Here is a 20,015-nt window from a genome sequence, read left to right on the forward strand (position 1 = left end):
GAGAGATCCCAAGGTATTTATCTGTGTTTGCCTCTGGATCATTGGAGGCTCTTCTGTTTGATCTCTTCCAGGTGCAGCAGTAGACGCTGGGCTTTGGGGAGCTGTCCATGGTTCTTTCTTACTCCCCTGGCCCCAACCTGTCTAGAAAGGACAAATAAGCTAGATCTGTGAAGGGCAGAGTACTAGTGCCCTGTATTAATTTTCATGACCTTTGTCTTGGATTTTGTCTGAAAGTTTAAACAAACTTTCTCTCCCTATAGTTTCTCCTGCTATTGCAAAATATAAAATAATACCAAAAGTACATATACTATGTGCAGCTTTACAAATAATAATAAAGTAAAAACTAGTATAACCCCCACTCACTATCAATTGCCAGCATGCCAGGGGTCCTCCCTACACCCCTTCCCAACCAGAGCCACCTGTTCCTCCCCACGAAGGAACCAGTAGCCCTGCTTGCTTTTCTTTTTTATAGTGCCACTACAGTGTATATACACATAAAGCATATAGTTTAGTTTTGCCTATTTTCCAGTGGCATATCTTCATGAAGTTATTCTCAACATATTCTTCTGTGCCTTCCTTGTTTTGATCAATAGTATTTTTGTGAGTTTCACCATTTGTGCATTTTCAGTGCTGTGTAGTATTCCTCACCATGGTTATACCATCACCTCTTGGTTCATTTTAATGGAAATGGACATTTGGGTGGTTGACATTTTGGGGCTGTGAAGATTTTTGTGCTGGTACACCTACAGAGGTTTGCAAGTTCTCTACTGAAACTAAGTAGTTGCAGAATTAGTCATCAGATGAGCACGCTTCTAACTTCAACCAAGAATGCCAAAATATCTTCCCAAGTATTGAGCCAATTTGCTTTCTCATGGCCAGTAAATGTAAATGTAAGAATTCCTGCCATGACACACCCTTGCCTACACTTGAGACTATCAGACTTTTAAAAATTTGTTGCCAATCTGCTGGATATATAGTAATATCTCATTGTCGTTGTTTGCTGTTTTCAGCTAATCATGGAGAAAGGAGAGGCACTGTAAGCCCTGTGGTTGTTTCAGGGGGCTCAATCAAAGATTCTCTGATTTTGTGTATGAGCTTTTCCTCGGTTCCCTAGCAGTCCTCCAGCTCAGGAGAATGAGAGTAAGGACCTAGGATTCTTTTCTTCCAAGATTTGACTTGTAATGTTGTTTCTCCCTCCACCAGCTCCTGATGGGCCCCCCATGGATGTCACCTTGCAGCCAGTAACCTCACAGAGCATCCAAGTGACCTGGAAGGTAAGCGAAATCAAAAGCATTTCCCTGCTAACTGCCTCCATGACTGCTCCCTCCTCAACCCAGGAATGAAGCCCAGGCAAGCTTGCTGGTCTCTAGTCTCTTAGAATTCTCATGCCTTTTTTTTTGCTAAACAGGTGAAATCAGAGGGGAGGAAAGACAGGAGAATAAAGGGTTGGGTCCCCCCACCAATACCTACTCCCTCTGTCCCTGGGCAGGCCAGTAGCTGGGTTGAGATGAAGAACTTGGCAGTGCCAAGGAGAGGGAAATGATTTTTCCACCACACTGGCCTCTCTTCCCAACTCCACATGTTGTAATAGGTCAGGAGTTGGATTTGATTTTATACAAAGCTCAAGGGGCCCTTGTGAATAATGGGAGAAGACAGGACAGGGGCTTTCCCTTGTCTTGGCCCTGTGCCTGGAGCTGGGAGGTATGGTGATATGACCCCCCATCTTCTCCCAGTGAGATCTCACACAGGAGTCTTGGTGTCTTCAGGCCTTGGTTTCCTCTTTGATAAAACTAGAGTGAAAATAACTGCCCTCCCCTCCTCTGGGGATGGTTGAGCTGCAAAAAACAGACCAGTCTTTTCTGCAGTCATTGTGAAGGGGTAGAGACCTATGAATTCTACAGGGTGTCTGAGGACCTTATCACATAAGAAAACTCTTAGGGGGGCACCTGGGTGGCTCAGTGGATTAAGCCTCTGCCTTCGGCTCAGGTCATGATCCCAGGGTCCTGGGATCGAGCCCCACATCGGGCTCTCTGCTCAGCAGGGAGCTTGCTTCCTCCTCTCTCTCTGCCTGCCTCTCTGCCTACTTGTAATCTCTCTCTCTGTGTCAAATAAATAAAATCTTTAAAAAAGAAAGAAAGAGAGAGAGAAAGAAAAAAAGAAAGAAAGAAAGAAAGAAAGAAAACTTTTAGGGGCACCTGGGTGGCTCAGCCATTAAGTGTTTGGCTCAGGTCATGGGATCTTGGGTCCTGGGATTGAGCCCTGCATCTGGCTCCCTGTTCAGCAGGAAGCCTGCTTTTCCCTCTCACTCCCCCTGCTTGTGTTCCGTCTCTCGCTGTGTCTCTTTCTGTCAAGTAAATAAAAATCTAGAAAGAAAGAAAGGAAGGAAGGAAGAAGGAAAGAAAGAGAGAGGGAGGAAGGGAGGAAGGAAGAAAAACTCTTAGAGGTTGTCCCACAGCAGGGCAGAGAAACCGATCAGAATAACATTGAGCAGGACAATAAACCCTGTCCTGGGAAACTCTGGCCCTGGGCATATGAGGGCCTCCAGTCCTGACAGTGGCCTGTTGCACTCAGCTTGCAGGCTTCCAGTATTTTCCTACACTAACCCTCTCTTCCTGGAAGGCACCCAGAAGAGATATTTGTATCCCCATCTGCCAGAGGAGATCCCGGCACAGATGTAAGGTGACTTGCCCGCAACCATTCAAGTAGTGAAAGCGGCAGAACTTATATGTACGTGGTCCAGGGACCGCTGGGTGGCTCAGTCAGTTAAGCATCTGCCATCAGCTCAGGTCATGATCTCAGGGTCCTGGGACCGAATCCCACATCAGGCTCCCAACTCAGCAAGGATCCTGCTTCTCCCTCTCCTGAACTCCATGCAGTGGATTGGGGCCCCTGCTAGGTGGTCTGGAGCCCCAGTCCACTGCATGGAGTTCAGGAACAGAGAGCTTTCTTAGGGCTCATACATGTTTTTCTTCTTGGAGTTTTCCCATCTCAACGATGAGGCTTGGGGCATGGGGGATGCCTTGCCCACGTCTGGGACCAGACCTTCAAACTCTTTTTCTGGCTCTAACTTCTGATGGGAAAAGATCAGGTGCTCAGTCCTCCTCTGGACCTTCCACAAAAGGGCTTAGTGATATTTCCCTTAAAGGGACTACCCTCTTGGGGCACCTGGGTGGCTCAGTCGGTTAAGTGTCTGCCTTCAGCTCAGGTCATGATCCCAGGGCCCTGGGATGAAGCCCCACATTGGGCTTCCTGCTCAGCAGGGAGCCTGTTTCTCTCCCTCTCTCTCAAATAAATAAACAAAACCTTAAAAAAACACACACACTCTACATATGTGTGCATGCATGCACACACACACGCACAGCAATGCCTGGTTCCTTCCTTCCCTAGAGAAATGACCAGGATGGAAATGGGGCACAGGTTGGGCAGTTGGTCATTCCTGGGAACCAGCCTACCTAGCAGTTGCCCAGAGCCATGGTTTCCCTTCAGGTTCAGCTCCGGGTTCCAAGGCTTCCCTCAGAAAGTGGGGGTGAAGCCTAGAATCTAACCCCAAGTCTGTCTGCATCCTGGTTCTGGACCCAAGTCCCAGCAATACTCTCCGGAAGCCAGGAGGTGGGGGCAGGGAAAGTATATATGTAAAACACTGAGCCATTTGGCTACAGACCTCAAACCGGGAGGTCGATGAAAATTTAGAATCAGATTTATTTCTCCAAAGTCTCATAATGAAAAATAAAATTGATTAGAAAGTTAGAACTTCAGAATGAACCAGCCCATCAATAAATTTTGGCCTGACTTCTCAGGGGATTTTTTTTTTTAACACCAAGAAACAGATTAATGAAAAATAAAGATTCACTTGAAAGATAAGTCACTTCATTTTAAGACCCTTTCCGTGAGATGGATCGCCACTGCTTTATGACATAAATTTGCAATCAGCCCTATTGATTTCTTAATGCTTCAAGAGAAATATTGTTAAGATTGATTTAAGTCCTGAGTGTGCCTGTTGGGGGTAAGGGGAGCAGTGGAAGGGAGAGGAGAGGGAGAGACAGGAGTAGAGAAAGAGAAAAGAGGGAGAGAGGGAAGGAAGATCAGACAAGATTTGTATTAATATGTGAATACATACATATGGATACAGCAGCGTGTCCCTCAATGTCCATCCCGGACCTCGGTCAGTATACATTGATGTGAGAATGTTACATGGTGCTCTGCACAGGTGTCTGTCATTATCACGGTATGGATGGCTGTGGTCACGTGTGTTGTATATATCAGCACATGGCATTATGGATATGTGTGTGTAATTCTAGAATGTGCATCACTGTGAAGACAGGGTATCACTCTTGAAGATATGTTTGTGTCTATAATAGATGTGGGTGTGTGTGTGTGTGTGTAGATATACACGGGCAGAGATGAGAATGCAGGAATTTTCTCACTTACAAACTAGCAAACAGGACTGCCCAAGTGCTGAAAAACATTAATTCAGGCATTAACAAAAAGTCAAGTCAATTAAATACACATACACACACACCTCTTTAGTGAGTTCAAAACCATTACGTTAAATTAAAAACTTCATTTCATTGAGTTAACAGTGAGCTTAAAAATGCAGTTCATTTAAAACATTCATTGAATTTAAAAAAAAAATAGTGGGACTGTTTTACTAACTTAATTGTTTTTGATCTCACTATTTTTTAGTATAATAAAAGGTGGGCTTTTCAATTAACTTCATTGTCTTTAAAACCCTGATTTGAGTTGTTTTTCTGTGCACTGGGGTGGGTGCTCTCTCAATTTATAGATGGGCGAGTCTGTTTGTTCAAGAAGCTGGTTTCTATCTGTGAATCTGGATCTGTCTGACTTTTGGTAGGTAGGTGGATTAGGACGTTTGCTTTGATGGGTCGGAATGTGAGATATATCAGGAGTGTGTGTGTGTGTGTGTGTGTGTGTGTCTGTCTGTCTGTCTGTCTGTCTCAAGGTGAAGCTTGGAGTAAGAGTAGGTTTTCTAGTCCGAGCTTCATGCCATTGGTGTTTACTCTGTCTTCCCAGCTGACTGGGACCAGTCCTTCATTACCACCAGCCCAGCCAGAGCTCCAAAATGCTCCCTTCTTACCACGTGTCTTATCCATCTCTGTCTGTCTGTCTAGGGGCTGGCTTCAGGCCTCCCCACCCCACAGACCCCAACCCCTAGCCGTGATGTCCGGGGAGACCTAGCCACGTGCTCCAAAGGACTGGCCACACACCAAGTCAAGGACTCTTTTTTTTTTCTTTTTGGAATTATGGTAAAATATATGGCCCATTTTTATCATTTTATCCATGCCTACGTGCACAGGTCATTGTCATGAAATATGTTCACTGTGTATGCAACCATCACTGCTATCTACCTCCAGAACTTTCTCACAATCCCAAACAGAAACTCTGCACCCGTTCACTGATAAGTACTCCTCTCCTCGCCCCAGCCCCTGGAAACTCCTAGTCTCTTTTCTGACTCTGTGAATGTGGCTGTTCTGCGGACTGATCTAGGGACTCCATAGAAACTGGATCACACATCATTTGAACTTTTGTGTCTGGCTTATTTCACTGAGTGTGATGTTTTCAAAGTTCAGCCACATGGTAACCTGCGTCAGAATTCCATTCTGGCTGAACAATAGGCATATCCAGCTAAATAATATTCAATTGACTTCATAGACCACATTTTATTTATTCGTTCATTCATCAATGGACACTTGGGTTGTTTCTACCTTTTGACTATGATGAATAATAATGCTGCCATGAACTTGGGTGTGCAAGTCTGTGTCTGAGTCTCCACTTTCACTTCTTGGGGTACGTACCAAGGAGCAGAACTGCTGGATCCTATGGAAATTCCGTGTTTCACTCTGGGAGGCTGCTGACCACGGCTGCCGCACCGGTTTGCATCCCCACCAGCTGTGCAGGAGCCCAGTTGGCCCACGTCATCGCCCAGACGTGTTGTTTTCCATTTGGTGACAATGGCTGTCCTAGGGGGTGGGAGGGTGTGATGCGTCATCTTGGGATTCTCTTTTTACTCAAGCTAATTGCTCATCTTCCTGTCCATTTGGTTACTTTTTGTCTGCGGTTCCATTTCTCCCAGGCTCCCGAGTCCATGTCAGATAACAGCCGTATCAGCTCCTCTCTCCATTCGTTCAGTAACTGTGTATTGAAGGCTTGCTACGTATCAGCCATCATTCTAGACAGAGCACAGCAAAGAGCAAACGAAACAATGTTTTTCATCCTTATGGTGTTTATATGCTAATGCGAACACAGGGACGCATAAGTAAAATATATAGGATGTCCGGTGATGCTAAGTGCAATGGAGAAAAAGAGAGCCTGGGGAAGAAAAAGTGGGTCCAAGAAGTGATGGGGGCCAGGAAGAAACGTGGAAAAATATGGTACAGAGGGGAGGGAGCGATCTCAGATAAAGAGCATGAGGAAAGCATCATGAAGACAGGGCGTGGTCGCGAGGATACCACAGAAGTGAAGAGGGAAGCTGTGCAGCAGTGCAAGGAAAGAGGGTCTCCCTGGAGTGGAGGTGAGCCCCGTGTGAACCGCGAGAGGCCAATGTGCTGGAGCAGGGGCAGCCAGGGGAAGAGGAAATGGACCCAAGAGGTAACGGGGCAGGTCGTACAGGGTTCCGTCGCCCTTGTAAGAACTTTGCTTTTCACCCCAAATAAGATGGGAGCCTTTGAAGGGTTGGGAACTGAAGAGGGACAGGATCTTCCTTTGGCTTTCAGAGCATCGTCTCCGAGCCCCCTTGTGTCTTTGTCTCCCCTCCCCCACCCCGCTCACAGGCGCCCAAGAAGGAGCTGCAGAATGGCGTCATACGGGGCTACCAAATCGGCTACAGGGAGAACAGCCCTGGCAGCAGTGGGCAGTACAGCATCGTGGAGATGAAAGCCACTGGGGACAGCGAGGTCTACACCCTGGACAACCTCAAGAAGTTTGCCCAATATGGGGTGGTGGTCCAGGCCTTCAATCGGGCTGGCACGGGCCCCTCATCCAGCGAGATCAATGCCACCACGCTGGAGGACGGTGAGGACACGAGCACGCGGTGGTGGGCGGGAGAGCCAGGGCTGCCAGCGACAACTCGGGGCCCTCCCACTGCTCCGGGCCCCGTCACCACCCCATGAGGCACACAGGCACCCTGGATCCCTCCAGCTCCTCTGACCCATTAGCTCCTCAAGAGGTGCTGGGACCTTGAGCACCCCTAAGCTCTCAGTCCATTGGCCAGCGCTCTGTCCATTGCGTGCTGATGCTCCGCCCATCTGAGTCATCCATTGCCTGCTGATGCTCCACCTATCTGAGCCCCTGCCTCTCATCCACCCGACTCTCCCTCATTCTGGTCCTCACTCCTGTCTCTCCCCAGGCCCTTTTCCTCTACACCCTGGTCCTGTTTCTTCTCCCTCAACAACCTGCAGGTTGGAAACAGGGCAGAAACCAAGTTACCTTTGCATTTCTGGGCTGGAACCCATCCACTGCCTATCTGAGAGGCCGAACAAGAGACAGGGCTTAAAATATGCCAAGATCCAAGCGGTGGGAGGTGTAGAGCCACTGCTTTAAATGTGATCCTTTGAGGACCAGAGAGGACTCCACACTCTGATGAGTAAATGACAGGGCCCAGCTTTCAGGGGGACAACGTTAGGAGGAAGCAGGAATGTGCCTGCACTCCAAGCACAGAGAAGGGCCAGCTAGTACCTGAGCCTGTGTGAGGTTGAAAGAGAAGACATGGCCCTTGATGCCTGTGGCCCCCCAAAGGGCAGAAGTTTCCCCTAAGCTTCTTTCCTGATGTCCTAACCCAATTCCAGAGTCTGAGATTAAAACCGCTGCTGCGTCCGACCCTGCCCCTGCAGAGGGAGGGGACTCATGCATTCTACTATTAGAAAGCCATTCCTTAGAGGGCATGGCTGGCTCAGTAGGTTAAGTGTCCAACTTTTTTCTTTTCTTTTCCTTTCTTGTCTTTTGTTTTTTGGTTTTTTCTTTTTCTTTCTTTTTTTTTTTTTTTTAGATTTTACTTATTTAATTGTCAGGGAGAGAGAGAGAGAGCACAAGCAGGGGAAGGGGCAGGCAGAAGGAGAAGCAGGCTCCACCGGGGAGCCAGATGTGGGACTGCAAGGCTTGATCCCCCCGGGGCTCATAACCTGAGCACAAGGCAAACACTTCATTGACTGAGCCACCCAGGCATAAGCATCCAGCTCTTGATCTCAGCTCAGGTCTTGATCTCAGCGTCGTGAGTTAAAGTCCCATGTTTGGTGGGGGGTGCGGGGCAGTCACTCCTTAAGGTTAAGCAATGCCTTCTCCCTAGTTCATCTTCTCTAAAAGTGTAGACACCCCTGGGAGGAAGGATATATCAGGTCAGAAACCTGAAAGTAGATTAGCTCATGCTGGCAGTCCTTAACTTTGGCTACAAATTGGAATTATCTGGAAGCTTTAAAAAATATCGATGCCCCGGCTTCATCTCCCAAGATTCTCATTCAGTGGTTCTGCGGCCCAAGCTGGGCTTTGGGATGAAGCACTGAGCCCCTGGGGAACGGGAGAACTCAGAAAAAGGGAAAAACACGTAGCAAGCCGAGGGACACAGAGAACGCTAGTAGGGGACGTGGGAAACCACAAGACAACCAGTGCCCCCTCGGCCTCCGCCATTCCACACCGACTCCGTCCCCAACCAGCACCTCCCTGGACCACAGGCCCGGCTGGGTGGAGGGGAGTCAACCTGTTACCTCTTCAAACCAACAGTACTTATCCCAAGGGTGCTCTGACCCAGTAGTTCTCAAACCTGAATGTGTATCAGAACCTTCTGGAAGGCCATAAACAGATTGCTAGGCTCTCCCCCCAACCCAGCTCCTGCTAGCAGGTTGAATAAATTTTGCATTTCAAAGAAATGCTGGCACAGGGGGGCACCTGCCTATGAGACGCAGCGCCAATAGCTAGGGCGCTCCCCATCAAAGGAGCCAGGTTTCAAGGAAGCTAAAAAGCCTGTCCGGAATCACCTATCACCTAAAGAACAGAGCCCGGGGTCAAAATCCAGGTCAGATCCTGAATCCTATACTCTCTCCTGTGCCCCATTGTCTCTCTCTCGCTTTGGAGCAAGGCTGGATATAGGACCAAGAGATGCGGACCCGGGATGCCCGGGGAAGGCGTGTCCAGGGGGACAGCTGCCCCAGGCCCACACAGCCACAGCACGCACAGCCCTGACTGCTGTCTACTGGGGCCGGGCCAGGAAACAGCCAGGCCAGGCCTCCAGCAGGGCAGTACCTCCCAGGCTCCCGCTTCTGGGTGGGGGACCTAGAATTTCCAACAGGGAGAGATCAGCATGGGCTGTAGAGTCATTTTCAAAACAAAAGAGGAGAGAGGGAAGAAGTTTCCAGCAGCATTTGCTCAGCAGTTTTTCATACTTAATTAAGGCCCTCGTTAGCCTGTCAGATCCTGATCGTTTCCTGGCAATATTAGCACTCCTCCTGGGGTAGTCAAGGGCCCTGCTTTAGCAATAGTGTCTTTTCCATAATTATATTACCTTCATTTTGTTCGAACGGGCGATCTGTATTAGTTTATTACACTGGGTCCCTAATTACATGGTGCTTATATTTTTACACCTAAGTAATATGAAACAATAATCATTCTCAAAGAGGATCGTTAGGATGATGTATTATCATTTAAATGCTCATAAAAATTAGAGTTGCCTCTTGTGGGGCAGTGGGATCTAATTACCTTCCATCCAGCCTGTGCCTCCTTTCTCCCTCTCTGAGCAAAGCAGACCTGGCCTTTCCCTTTGGCCCCAGCTCCTGGGAAGCCAGCAGGAAGTGCCACCAAAGTTCTTTCCAAACAAAGTGGCTCCCGGAATCTGGCGTCCCCACCGTCTGCCATCTCAGAAAGAGTGACCTGCACTAGGGCCAACTCTGGAGTGTAGAACTTAGGTTAGGCTCCAAGGTAGCGCTCCAGGGGAGAGGGTTAGAGGCAAAATGGGCCACCTAAGTTGCTATCAGAAAATGTTTTCTCATCATCTGAGGCATTTTGATGTGCAGGGACAAGGGACAAATATGTAATGGTCCCAGAAAACTTAAAGGTGTCTATGGAACCTTCTCCCCTTCAGCAAGATGAAGGGACTACCTTGTTTTCCTTCCCTTCAGCCTGGCATAAGGACTCATGGGGCCCAAGAGGCTGGGCTCAGACCACCTGGTCAGATGCCACATCGGGCCAGCAGCCATCAGATAAGACCCAGGGCTGGCCTGGCGATCTTCTAGGTTCTGCAACCTGATGAAGATGAACTTCCTGGGTTGTGGTGACCACTGGAGGATCCCCATGGGGTCATGCCTTGTGTTCATCACCTTGTGCCCTCAGCACATACCCAGAACCGGGAACGTGCCACCTGGAGAGCAAGGAACCGAAGCTATGAAGATCTCTTTTCATCCAAATCCAGGAGAGGAAATGCTTCACTTCCCAGCCACGCAGCCCAGACTCTCCTCACTCTATCGGGAGCTCCTCCCATGTTCTCCTGGTTGGGACACAGATGTCAGGCTGTATGCCCTGACTGGACTCTACCCTTCTCCCCCGCCCCCTGCAGTGCCCAGCCAGCCCCCCGAGAACGTCCGGGCCCTGTCCATCACCTCCGATGTGGCCGTCATCTCCTGGTCGGAGCCCCCACGCAGCACTCTCAATGGCGTCCTCAAAGGCTACCGGGTCATCTTCTGGTCACTCTACGTGGATGGGGGTGAGTGTCCCGGGAGTGACAGCTGTGTCTTGGGGTGAGAGATGTAGGCTCCTTGGGGGTCTATGTCCAGACCAGACACAGATGATCAGAGCTGAGCATCTTCCCAAAGGATATCAAGTGGAGGCCCAGCCCCTCTCTTCTGCATACACTGTCCCAGCCAGAGCCACGGCCAGGATGGGTGGTGGGATACATGGTCACCTCTGTGCTGGGGGGAGGGACATCAGCTGCTCCTGGACGGCCATGTGTTTGGGAATGACTGCAGGTGTGATGGGGTGTCTGTGATTTTCTGATGTAACGTGTTGATCTTGAGCAGGGTCCCTGGCACTCAGACGGGGCGGTTAAAAAGTGTCAGGAAGGCACTGCTTTCAGAGGGGTGTGGAGCAAGGGGGGGCACCTGGGGCTCATCCTCACCACCGAGGACAGAAGGTGAGGAAACGGGGTTACCAGAAGCTGGTGGGGGGACAGTGCAGCATCCCTTGGCCAGGCAGTGAGGTGGGCAGTCTGCCCAGGATCCGGAGAAGAGCAGGAAATGGAGCTGGAATGGCAGGTGCACAAAACCCAAGATCGTGGCCCAACGCTAGGGGTGCCTTCCTTGCCCTGGGATGCACTGGTCTAGGCAGTCTTCTGTAGTCCCACAAACATACCGAGCCCCTGCCCGCTGGGTACATGGGAGCCTTGCAGTGACCAGGAAAGCCTGCGCTTGTACAAGCCAGAGGCCCAGCATCCCAAACCATGAAGCTGCTCTACTGGGGGCCACGGCGAGCTTGGCTCCCCGGCTCCTGAGCCTTCTGCCCCCAGTTCCCTTGGCTCTCCCTTCTCCCCTGGAGGACTGGAAGCTCCAGCTTGTGGTCATTTCTGCAGGGCAGCTGCCTCCTCATCCCCTCACCCCTTCTCCGTGTGTATGCCGAGATGCACTGCGGACAGCATGAGCCTTTCCCTACCACCACCGCCACGGCCTCCTCCAAAAGCACAGTGGCCTGGAGCTCAGGGCTTGGGTGTTGGGAGGTGTCCCTAGTTCATGTGCTCTGACACAGCCCCCCCGTTTGTACTGTCCAGATAAGGGGTGGTCCTTCGGTTTCCAGAACTTGCTTCCTCTTTTCTAAACCCACAGTGTTCCTAGCTCAGCCCCTTAAGGTAAGGAAGTCATTGGCCTTTGTAATCTCCAAAGGCACCTGGCTCACTGGCCATACTGACCTCCTTTTGGGTCTTTTCTCTGGCTCCAGTCCTTGAGTACCCTGACTACCCTGGTTTCTAATTTCCTGAAGAAAAAAAAAAAAAATTCCCATTGCTGGGGTTTCTGAGGCTTTCCTGCACTGACCTGGAGTTGCCCTGGCTGGGCATGGTGTTCTCATTCCTGGGCCCCGGCAGACTACTGTCCTCCCTGGGCCGGGCCCTCTGACCACAGCAGGTCCCCAGGGAGGCCCTGGACTGGGTCTACGGGCTTCTACAAAGCCTGTCCTCAGCCAGTGTCCGCGCCTGTCTTTCTGAAAGCCCAGGGGTCTCAGTGGACAGCTGTCAACTCAGCAGCCTGTCTTTTTTTCTCCTTCTAAGTTCATGGTCTTCCCAGGGGACCCCCTCCCCAAGCTTTCCTTCAGCCTACAGTAAGTCCCTTGACAGAGTCAGATGACGGGTCCTCACTGAGCCGGAGGAAAGCCCAACCCTTCTTGGCGGAGGCTGTCTCCTCTCATAGCCTGTCCCAGATTCTTTTTGTAGGTTCTTCCTGGGGAGGGTGTCCTCAGGGGTAGGGAGAAGGGAAGGGGACTTAGCTCTTATGCTACTGAGAGTACGGCACGCTTGGGATCCCTCGCAGGGAGAGGGGATTGGATGGAGGAGGGGGAGGGTGCTCGGAGAGATGGAAATATTCTCCAATACTCCAGGGAGAGTATTAGGTTGAATTTGGTGCAAGGTCACTGGGGCCAAAGCCAGGCATAGGCCGGCTCGCCCTGGTTGGACCCCCTTGGGGAGAGATGAGGCCTGGGATCGGTGCCCCAAATTTGCCCCCATGTTCCTGGAGGCCAAGTCCCCCTAGCTGCCACTACCATGGAGGTGAAGTCTGAGCCCAGTGGAGCCCAGGCTGGCAGAGGGCCAGCGGCAGGGGGACCAGGCACGCCCCACACCACCCGGGCCGCACTCAGGGGCTGCTTGTCTCCGGCAGAGTGGGGCGAGATGCAGAACATCACCACCACGCGGGAGCGGGTAGAGCTGCGTGGTATGGAGAAGTTCACCAACTACAGCGTGCAGGTGCTGGCCTACACCCAGGCCGGGGACGGCGTGCGCAGCGGCGTGCTCTGCATCCAGACCAAGGAGGACGGTAAGTCTGCTCTGCCATGCCCAGCCCGGCCTCGGCACCCCCGCCACACTCCCCCAGGGCCTGCTGCCGAGCGCTGCCCAAGGAGAAAGGTGACGGCAGGGCACCATCCTGTCTCCTGTCCCTTTGAGTCATTGTAGGGTGGCTTTGGGCACTCTGGGACCCCACCTGGGGAGACCACAGACTGCCATTGGTGGTAGCAGATGCTCTGGGACTCCTGCATAAACATATAAGCGACGGGAACCTGCTCCCTTGGCTCCCCCTGCAGCACCAGGTCAGAGGCTGATAAAGTCTTTCTTCCCCCGTCCCCTTCAAGAGCATCCTTTTTGTGGCATCTGCTCTGATGCAAGTTTCTGCCTGGTTTCCTCTGGATACAGATGGTTGGATTGGCGGGGAGGGGGAGAGGGCCATCTCGCCTCACATCTTGGCTTAGGGACTTGGCAGCCATCCTGCAGAAGCCCCAGAATGGGCCAGGCCCTGGACTCTGGTGCTCTGGGGAGGCTCTCAGGGACAGAATGGGCTGTGCCTCCATTCAGAGCTCTGATCTCAAAGCCCTTCCTCATGGAACGGAACTGGGGGAAAAGCAGAGATCACAAGCCAACCCTCCAGGCTGGGGTGACAAAGGAAGATGGTGGGGGAGGTGGAGAGCTGAACCAACCCAGCAGAGAAGAGGTTGGGAAAAGGGCCAGACTCCCAGCTGGGGCCCAGAAATGCACACCACCAGGGGGCCTCATTCGTCTGGAGCGCCTCCCCCTCCCCCCACCTCTCACCCCGCATCCAGAAGCTGGGGCTCCAGCTTCCATCCTCCACTTTCTTCCTCACCCATCCCAACACCATCCCTTAGCTGACGCTTCAACCTTCGGAGGCAGGTGCTCTATTTTTAAGTTGGTTCCTGTGAAGAGTGGCTGGCAGCTTGGGGACTAAAGCAACAGCCACTGCTAACATCCTGGCTTCCTCCCCTCGCTGCCTCAGTTTTCTCAAAGTTCCTATGGCCTGGGTCCCCTCCTGTGTGTTTCCGAAGAAGGTGTTGGAGGATTAGAGTTGCTGAGGCAGGGGTCCCAAGGTGGAAGGGATGCTCCAGAGTTTCCCAGAGCAGCCGGTGCCCAGGGAACAGACCGGTTTAATCCAGCTCCCCACTCTCCCTAAGCCCTGGTCCTCCACCAGATCGGGCCACCTCCCTGCCTTAAGCTCTGAGCAATTAAATATTTACCAACCTGCCTGCCCTACTTTTCCTGCCATTAATCCCCCCATCAAGGTTTCCTGGGACAGCTCCGGGCAGAGCCACCTGCTCATGTGTGTGCAGGCCAAGCGGGGACCATGCTCGGAGCCTGGCCCCTTCCAGACCTTCTGAACAATACACCTATCCAGCCCCTAGATGGGAACCACTGCTCCCCGCCCCCCCCCCCCGTCCCTGCCCTTTTGCATCCTGTGCTGATGCAAGGTCTGAGCTATAAGCTCTTCTGCATGTTTGACAAAGGTCGGTCCCCCCCCCCCGCCCGAGGGAATCTGAAGGTCCGATAGCATCATCCCTCCCTGCAAGGAGCTTCCCACTTTTCGCTTCAGAGCTGCCTCCAGAGCCACGGCCAGGGACACGCGCAGGGGACCATGCAGTCAGGAAATGGGTCCTGTGGGCAGGTCCGCAGAGTAAAGGGGTGCTGGCAGGCACAACAGAAGAGCATGGCCCAGCCCTGTCCGTTACTGGCCAGTCACTTAGCCTTCCTGAACCTGTTTCCTCTTGATAAAATGGGGACACTGATCACATCAAGTTGTTGTAAGAAGCAAGTTAACTGTAAAACGCTTCCTAAAATGTGCAGCACTAGGAAATGGCAGGGGCCTGCTAGTTACCAAGGTGCTGGCCGCTTCAGGTGGACCCAGGCATCCCTGAGGGACTCGGTGCCCCCCAAAAGGGAGGCCTGAGCCAGAAGGAAGCCACTGTGAGGTGAGAACTGCTGTCACACCCAGAACCGCAGCCACAGTTGACATGGGTAGCATGTGTAGTCGTAAGTGTGACCGAGCCTTCCCGGCAGCCCAATGAGGTAACTATCATGTCCATTTTCAAGGTGAGGAAAGTGAGGTCTGGCGAGCTAAAGCAACCTGCTGGAGGTCATGCATCTTGTAGGAAGCGAACCAAGGCCTTCTTGCCTCCATATCTTCTATACTTTCCATCACATGCCTGTGGCAGACAGGTAGCTTTGGGCTGCGAATAGTACAACTAAAGAAAGATTTAACTACTAAGTGTATTATTATCACACATAACAATAAGTCTTGAGGAGCATAGCTCCAAGGTTGCTTAACTCATTGGGCCCCATCCTTCTGCTCTGCCATCCTCCGCCTGTCAGCTGTGCCTCCCATGATCTCCAAATGACTGCAGCTTTAGGCATCCCACCAGACAGGACAGAGTTCCCAGTGAGAGAGGGGGTCTCTTCCTGTGGGCATCTCTCGGGAGTGAAAAACACCTTCCCCAGAAACCCTTCAACTGATTCATCCTCATTTCCTGTTGACAACACTGGGGCAACATGTCTCTTGCTAAGCCAGTCACTGAAAGGGGAGTGGGATGATCACAGCTAACTTCCCTGGAGGGTAATAAATCCGCTAGTGTCAGTGATGGGGACAGCTCTCTCTGAGGAATGGAGGGGCATGGGTACCCGAGCAAGAGGGAGGCTCGGTTTGCAAGGAATAGGAAAGAACAGGGGCAGATGGGCACACAGACCAGCAGGCGCAGCACCAGTCCTGGTCCCGCCTCCTCCAGGTTATCCCATTCCAGTTCTTTCTCAGCTCCCTCGGGAAGCAGACGGGTCCACACTGCAATATGAGCTCTGCTGTGGGAGCTTGGAATGAAGAGCTGAAGACATGGTGACTCCCTGCCCCCACGCTCAACCCCCTGCCCCGGCTCAGGATTGTGCCTTCTTCCAAAGGAAAAGAAAACGATTGGGAAATTTAGAGAAAACCAAAATAAATTAAAAGATAAAATGAAAACAAACTCAAATAAATTCAAGCTCATTTCTGAAGTCCAAATCCCCCAGTCTTAACTTGTTCTCAGGCTGGCTTGGCTGGACTTGGTTCCTGAGCAACAAAGCCTTTGCTGACGTCTCCCCTCCCCTGGGAATGCTGAATCAGAGTGAAAATTGAGTTGGATTTTAAACCATCTTAAAGATATTTAGCTGAGGACCAGGCTTGACTGGACTTGTGTTTTAGGAAGGTAACTCCTGAAGTAGGAGAACAGATGGCAGGAAGGGGCTCTAGGGGTTAAGGACCAGTGTCAGAGAGGCCCGTTAGAACCTGTGGGTATCTAGGCAGAGAAGCGGAAGGTGTGTGCTAGGGTGGCCTTTTTAACAATGAAGGCAGGCGTGAGCACAAGCTTAGAGAAACATATCAGAGGATCTGCACTTCCAGTAATGGTGGACTATCTATGTAATTCAAACCCACTGTCCTTCTTGCTGAGGACACTAGGAAATCTGGATAAAACATTTTTAAAACACCTGCTTAAAGGCATCCCTGAGCTCGCAGGAGAGTGCAGAATTATTGGGCCAGGATCCCAGGGAGAGTGGAGGCCCAGGAGGTGAGGCCGGCCTTTGGAACAGCTCTCCCATGAGGGGACACTTGCCAAATCTGGAGGCAGGGGCTGATAATCTGAGCAGCAGTGGAAAGGAAATTGGGAGTTCAGGGCCTGCTGGGGTGGACAGGTCTATCTGGTGAATCCCCCTTACCTGGAGTTGAGACCATGGGCACAGCACATTGGATTAAAAGTGCACCCAAAGTAGACCAGCTAAGCTTCAAATCATCTCAGTCCTGGAAATTAGATTGAGGTAGGCCCAGGTTGCTAGTCCCCAGATTGCAGATACTTGCCAGAAGCAAATGTAAATTCTCCCTTTAGAAAGATTACATCATCTGAGACCTCAAACTACTTCTACAAACAAGTTTGCAAATGATGTGTCTGGCATGCAATAAAAATAATGAGGAACAACGTGAACAAAAGCCAGCAGGAAAAAAAAAAAAGAAAGAAAGAAATAGACCCACAAGAATTCCAAACACAAGTTTTATCACATGAGCTTTCAAATAGTTACTCTGAATGAAATTGAAATTTTAAGAGAATTGGAGACTATCAAATAGAAAATCTAGAAACAAGAACTATTAATACATGAAATTAAGAACTCAGTGGATAGATTTAATAACCAATCAGAGGCAGCTGAAGAGAGAATTAGTGAACTGGAAGTTAGATGAGAAGACCCAAAAGAAGCTCAGAAAGAAAAATGAATGGAAAATAAAAGAGCAAGTAGCAGACATAGAACAGCGACTTTCAAACTTGACTGTGCATACAAGTCACTTGGGGGTCGTGTTAAAATTCAGATTCTGATTTGGTAGGTCTAGGGTGGAACCTGAGATTTTGCATTTCTAACATGCTCCCAGGTGACGCTGCTGCTGACCAACGGACCACATTCTGAATATCAAGGACATAGAGGATGTGAGAGGAAGTCTCAAAGAAGAGGAGGAAGAGAATGGCGCAGAAGATAACATGCCTGAAAACTGTTCAAAACTGATGAGAGACCTCAATCCCCAAAGCAAGAAGTTCTAGGAACTCTACAGGCAATGACTTAAGGAAGTCCACACCTAGGCTTATCCTAATAAAGCGGCTAAACAGGAAACACAAAGAGAAAATTCTTAAAAGCAACCGGAGGGGGAAAGACCAGTTACTCTTATGGGACCAACAATGAGATCAGCAGCTAAACTGTCAGAAACAATGAAAACCAACAAACCAACAACAGAAGCCAATGCAGTGATATAAATTATGTAAGGAAAATAGTTATCAACCTATAATTTTATACCAAGCCAAAATATTCTCCAGGATTAAAGTGAAATAAAGATACGAAGAAATAAAGACAAACGAGAACTGAGAGATTTTACCACCAATATGCCTGCTCTATAGAAATATTAAAGGGTCTTCTTTAGCTAGAAGGAAGATGATCCAAGTGGGAGCTCAGTGATGCAAGAAAAAAAGAACAATTAAATGGGGGACATACGGGTAAATCTCCATTAATACTGACTGCATAAACGATGATGACAGTGACATTTTCTTGGGGAGGACCTAAAATATATACATCATTAAAATATACAAAATGGCATATAAATTGGGTGAAGGTAAATGGGGGTCCTTGCATTGTTGGAGGAAAAAAGTACCAATTCATGATTTGGTAAGTTAAAGATTCATATTGGGTTACCCCTAAAAGTGGTAACAGGCTATCTAATAGCCAGCTAATAGAGAGGGAGAAATAAAGTATTTCTTTTAAATTTTCAATCCAAAAAAATCACAAAAAGGAGTAAAAAGAAAAACAGAATAAGTGGGACAGACAGTACTTAGTAAGAGAAGCTTTTTAAACATAAATATATAAGTAATTGCATTAACTGATGATAAATTGATAAATGATCAATTGACTAAATTATTCAATGAAAAGAGAAAGACTGTCAGACCAGCAATGAAACAAAACCCAAATACATGCTGTTTATAGTAAACACCTAAAACATAAAGGTATGGAAATGGGAAAGGAGTACATAAAAGATACACCAGGCAGAAAGGAGAGAGAGCTGGAATGTCAGGCACAGTATGCTCTAAGGCAGGAAGCATCATTAGAGATACAGAAGGACCCTCTGTTACAATAGAACCCAATTTACTAATCAAATGAAGCAGTTCCAAATTTGTTGTGAACCTAGTAACATCACCTCGAGACTGCACAAACAGGGGTGCCTAGGTGGCTCAGTCGTTAAGCAGCTGCCTTCAGCTCAGGTCATGAGCCCAGAGTCCTGGGATCGAGCCCTGCATTGGGCTCCTGCTCCACAGAGAACCTGCTGCTCCCTCTGCTTTCATCCTCTTTCTCTGTCAAATAAATACATAAAGTCTTAAAAAAAAAAAAATTAAGTACCCCTCTCAGTTACTGCTGAGAAAAAAAGTATGCAAGGACAGAAAAGATCTGAACACGACAGCACACTTGCCCCAGTGCCCCCCGAATGGCCCCCTGCATTTCAGAGCTGCAAAGACACTAGCAGGGGCGGGATGGTGGTGCTGTAGCAGGGAGGGCTCGGGCCCCTGGGTGTATGGTTATGATGAATCATTATTTTATGTAGCCTAGAATTGTTGACTTACTAGATTTTTTTTTAAAAATGCAGTAGTACTAGAAGCTAAGAGTTGAGAGAGGGAATGCAAAAAATGATCATCATCACCATTTATTGTCTTCTATATGTCAGGAGGTGCCAAGTGCTTTTATGTTGATCAGTGCTGACTGTCACTGCAAACCCGTAATGTGGTTGTGATTACGTCCATCATATAGAGGGGCAAACAGAGGCTCGGGAGGCAAAGTAAGTTGAGCGGGATGTCATCACTGTCCTCAAAGGAACGTAAAGCTCCCAGGAGGAAAGACGAGTACAGACAATACAAAGGAGAGATGAGGGGACCTGAAACCAGGAAGCGTCCAGTCTCCCAAGTAGAGCCCCGGGGTCCCGGCTGGGTTAGGCTGGCCCAGAGAGATGGGGGCAGTGGGGAGGGCAGAATCCATATGAATTGGGATCTCCTTAGGATGAATGTCCCAGCCAATTCCCTGGTAGACTTCCCCTCCTGAAACAGAAAGGGTCTAGCCAGCAGCCCAGGGGCAGTGCCCTGGGCACATGACAGGAAGCCCAGTCACCCACTGGCTGACCACCAGCCTCTGACCCCCCAGGAGGAGGCCTGCTCTGTGAGTCTCTGGAGCCCCCAGCGTCAAGGAGCTCATAGGCCAAAGAGCAAAGTGACCAGTGTATTTGTTTGGCCTACATACAACCTATTAGTCAAGCATTGAGGCAGGAAGTAGGTTAAGATTGTGGGAATCAAGGTGAATTCCCCATGGGTTCTGTTTGTCTCTGAAGTATCCTAAGTCCTTGGTTCTGGCCACTTTTGAAGATGACTATTCCCAGTGCCTCCGTCTCGGATACTTTGTTACAAGCCCCAAGTGATCATCTTTCTCCTTACCTGCTGGAACC

General features: G+C 49.9%; 1 protein-coding gene across 1 annotated transcript in view; it reads left to right on the plus strand.

Annotated features, from left to right (window-relative positions):
* Positions 1-20,015, plus strand: part of DSCAML1 (DS cell adhesion molecule like 1) — a 338,141-nt gene that overhangs the window by 297,669 nt on the left and 20,457 nt on the right. The window contains exons 16-19 of the mRNA XM_045080488.1: positions 1,204-1,274; positions 6,789-7,029; positions 10,556-10,702; positions 12,858-13,013. Of these exons, the coding sequence (XP_044936423.1) occupies positions 1,204-1,274; positions 6,789-7,029; positions 10,556-10,702; positions 12,858-13,013 (615 nt within the window). The remainder of the gene's footprint in view (positions 1-1,203; positions 1,275-6,788; positions 7,030-10,555; positions 10,703-12,857; positions 13,014-20,015) is intronic.

This window comes from Mustela putorius, unplaced genomic scaffold (assembly GCF_011764305.1).
Source record: "Mustela putorius furo isolate JIRA1106 unplaced genomic scaffold, ASM1176430v1.1 tig00000460_pilon_pilon_pilon, whole genome shotgun sequence".
NCBI classification, from domain to species: Eukaryota; Metazoa; Chordata; class Mammalia; order Carnivora; family Mustelidae; genus Mustela; species Mustela putorius.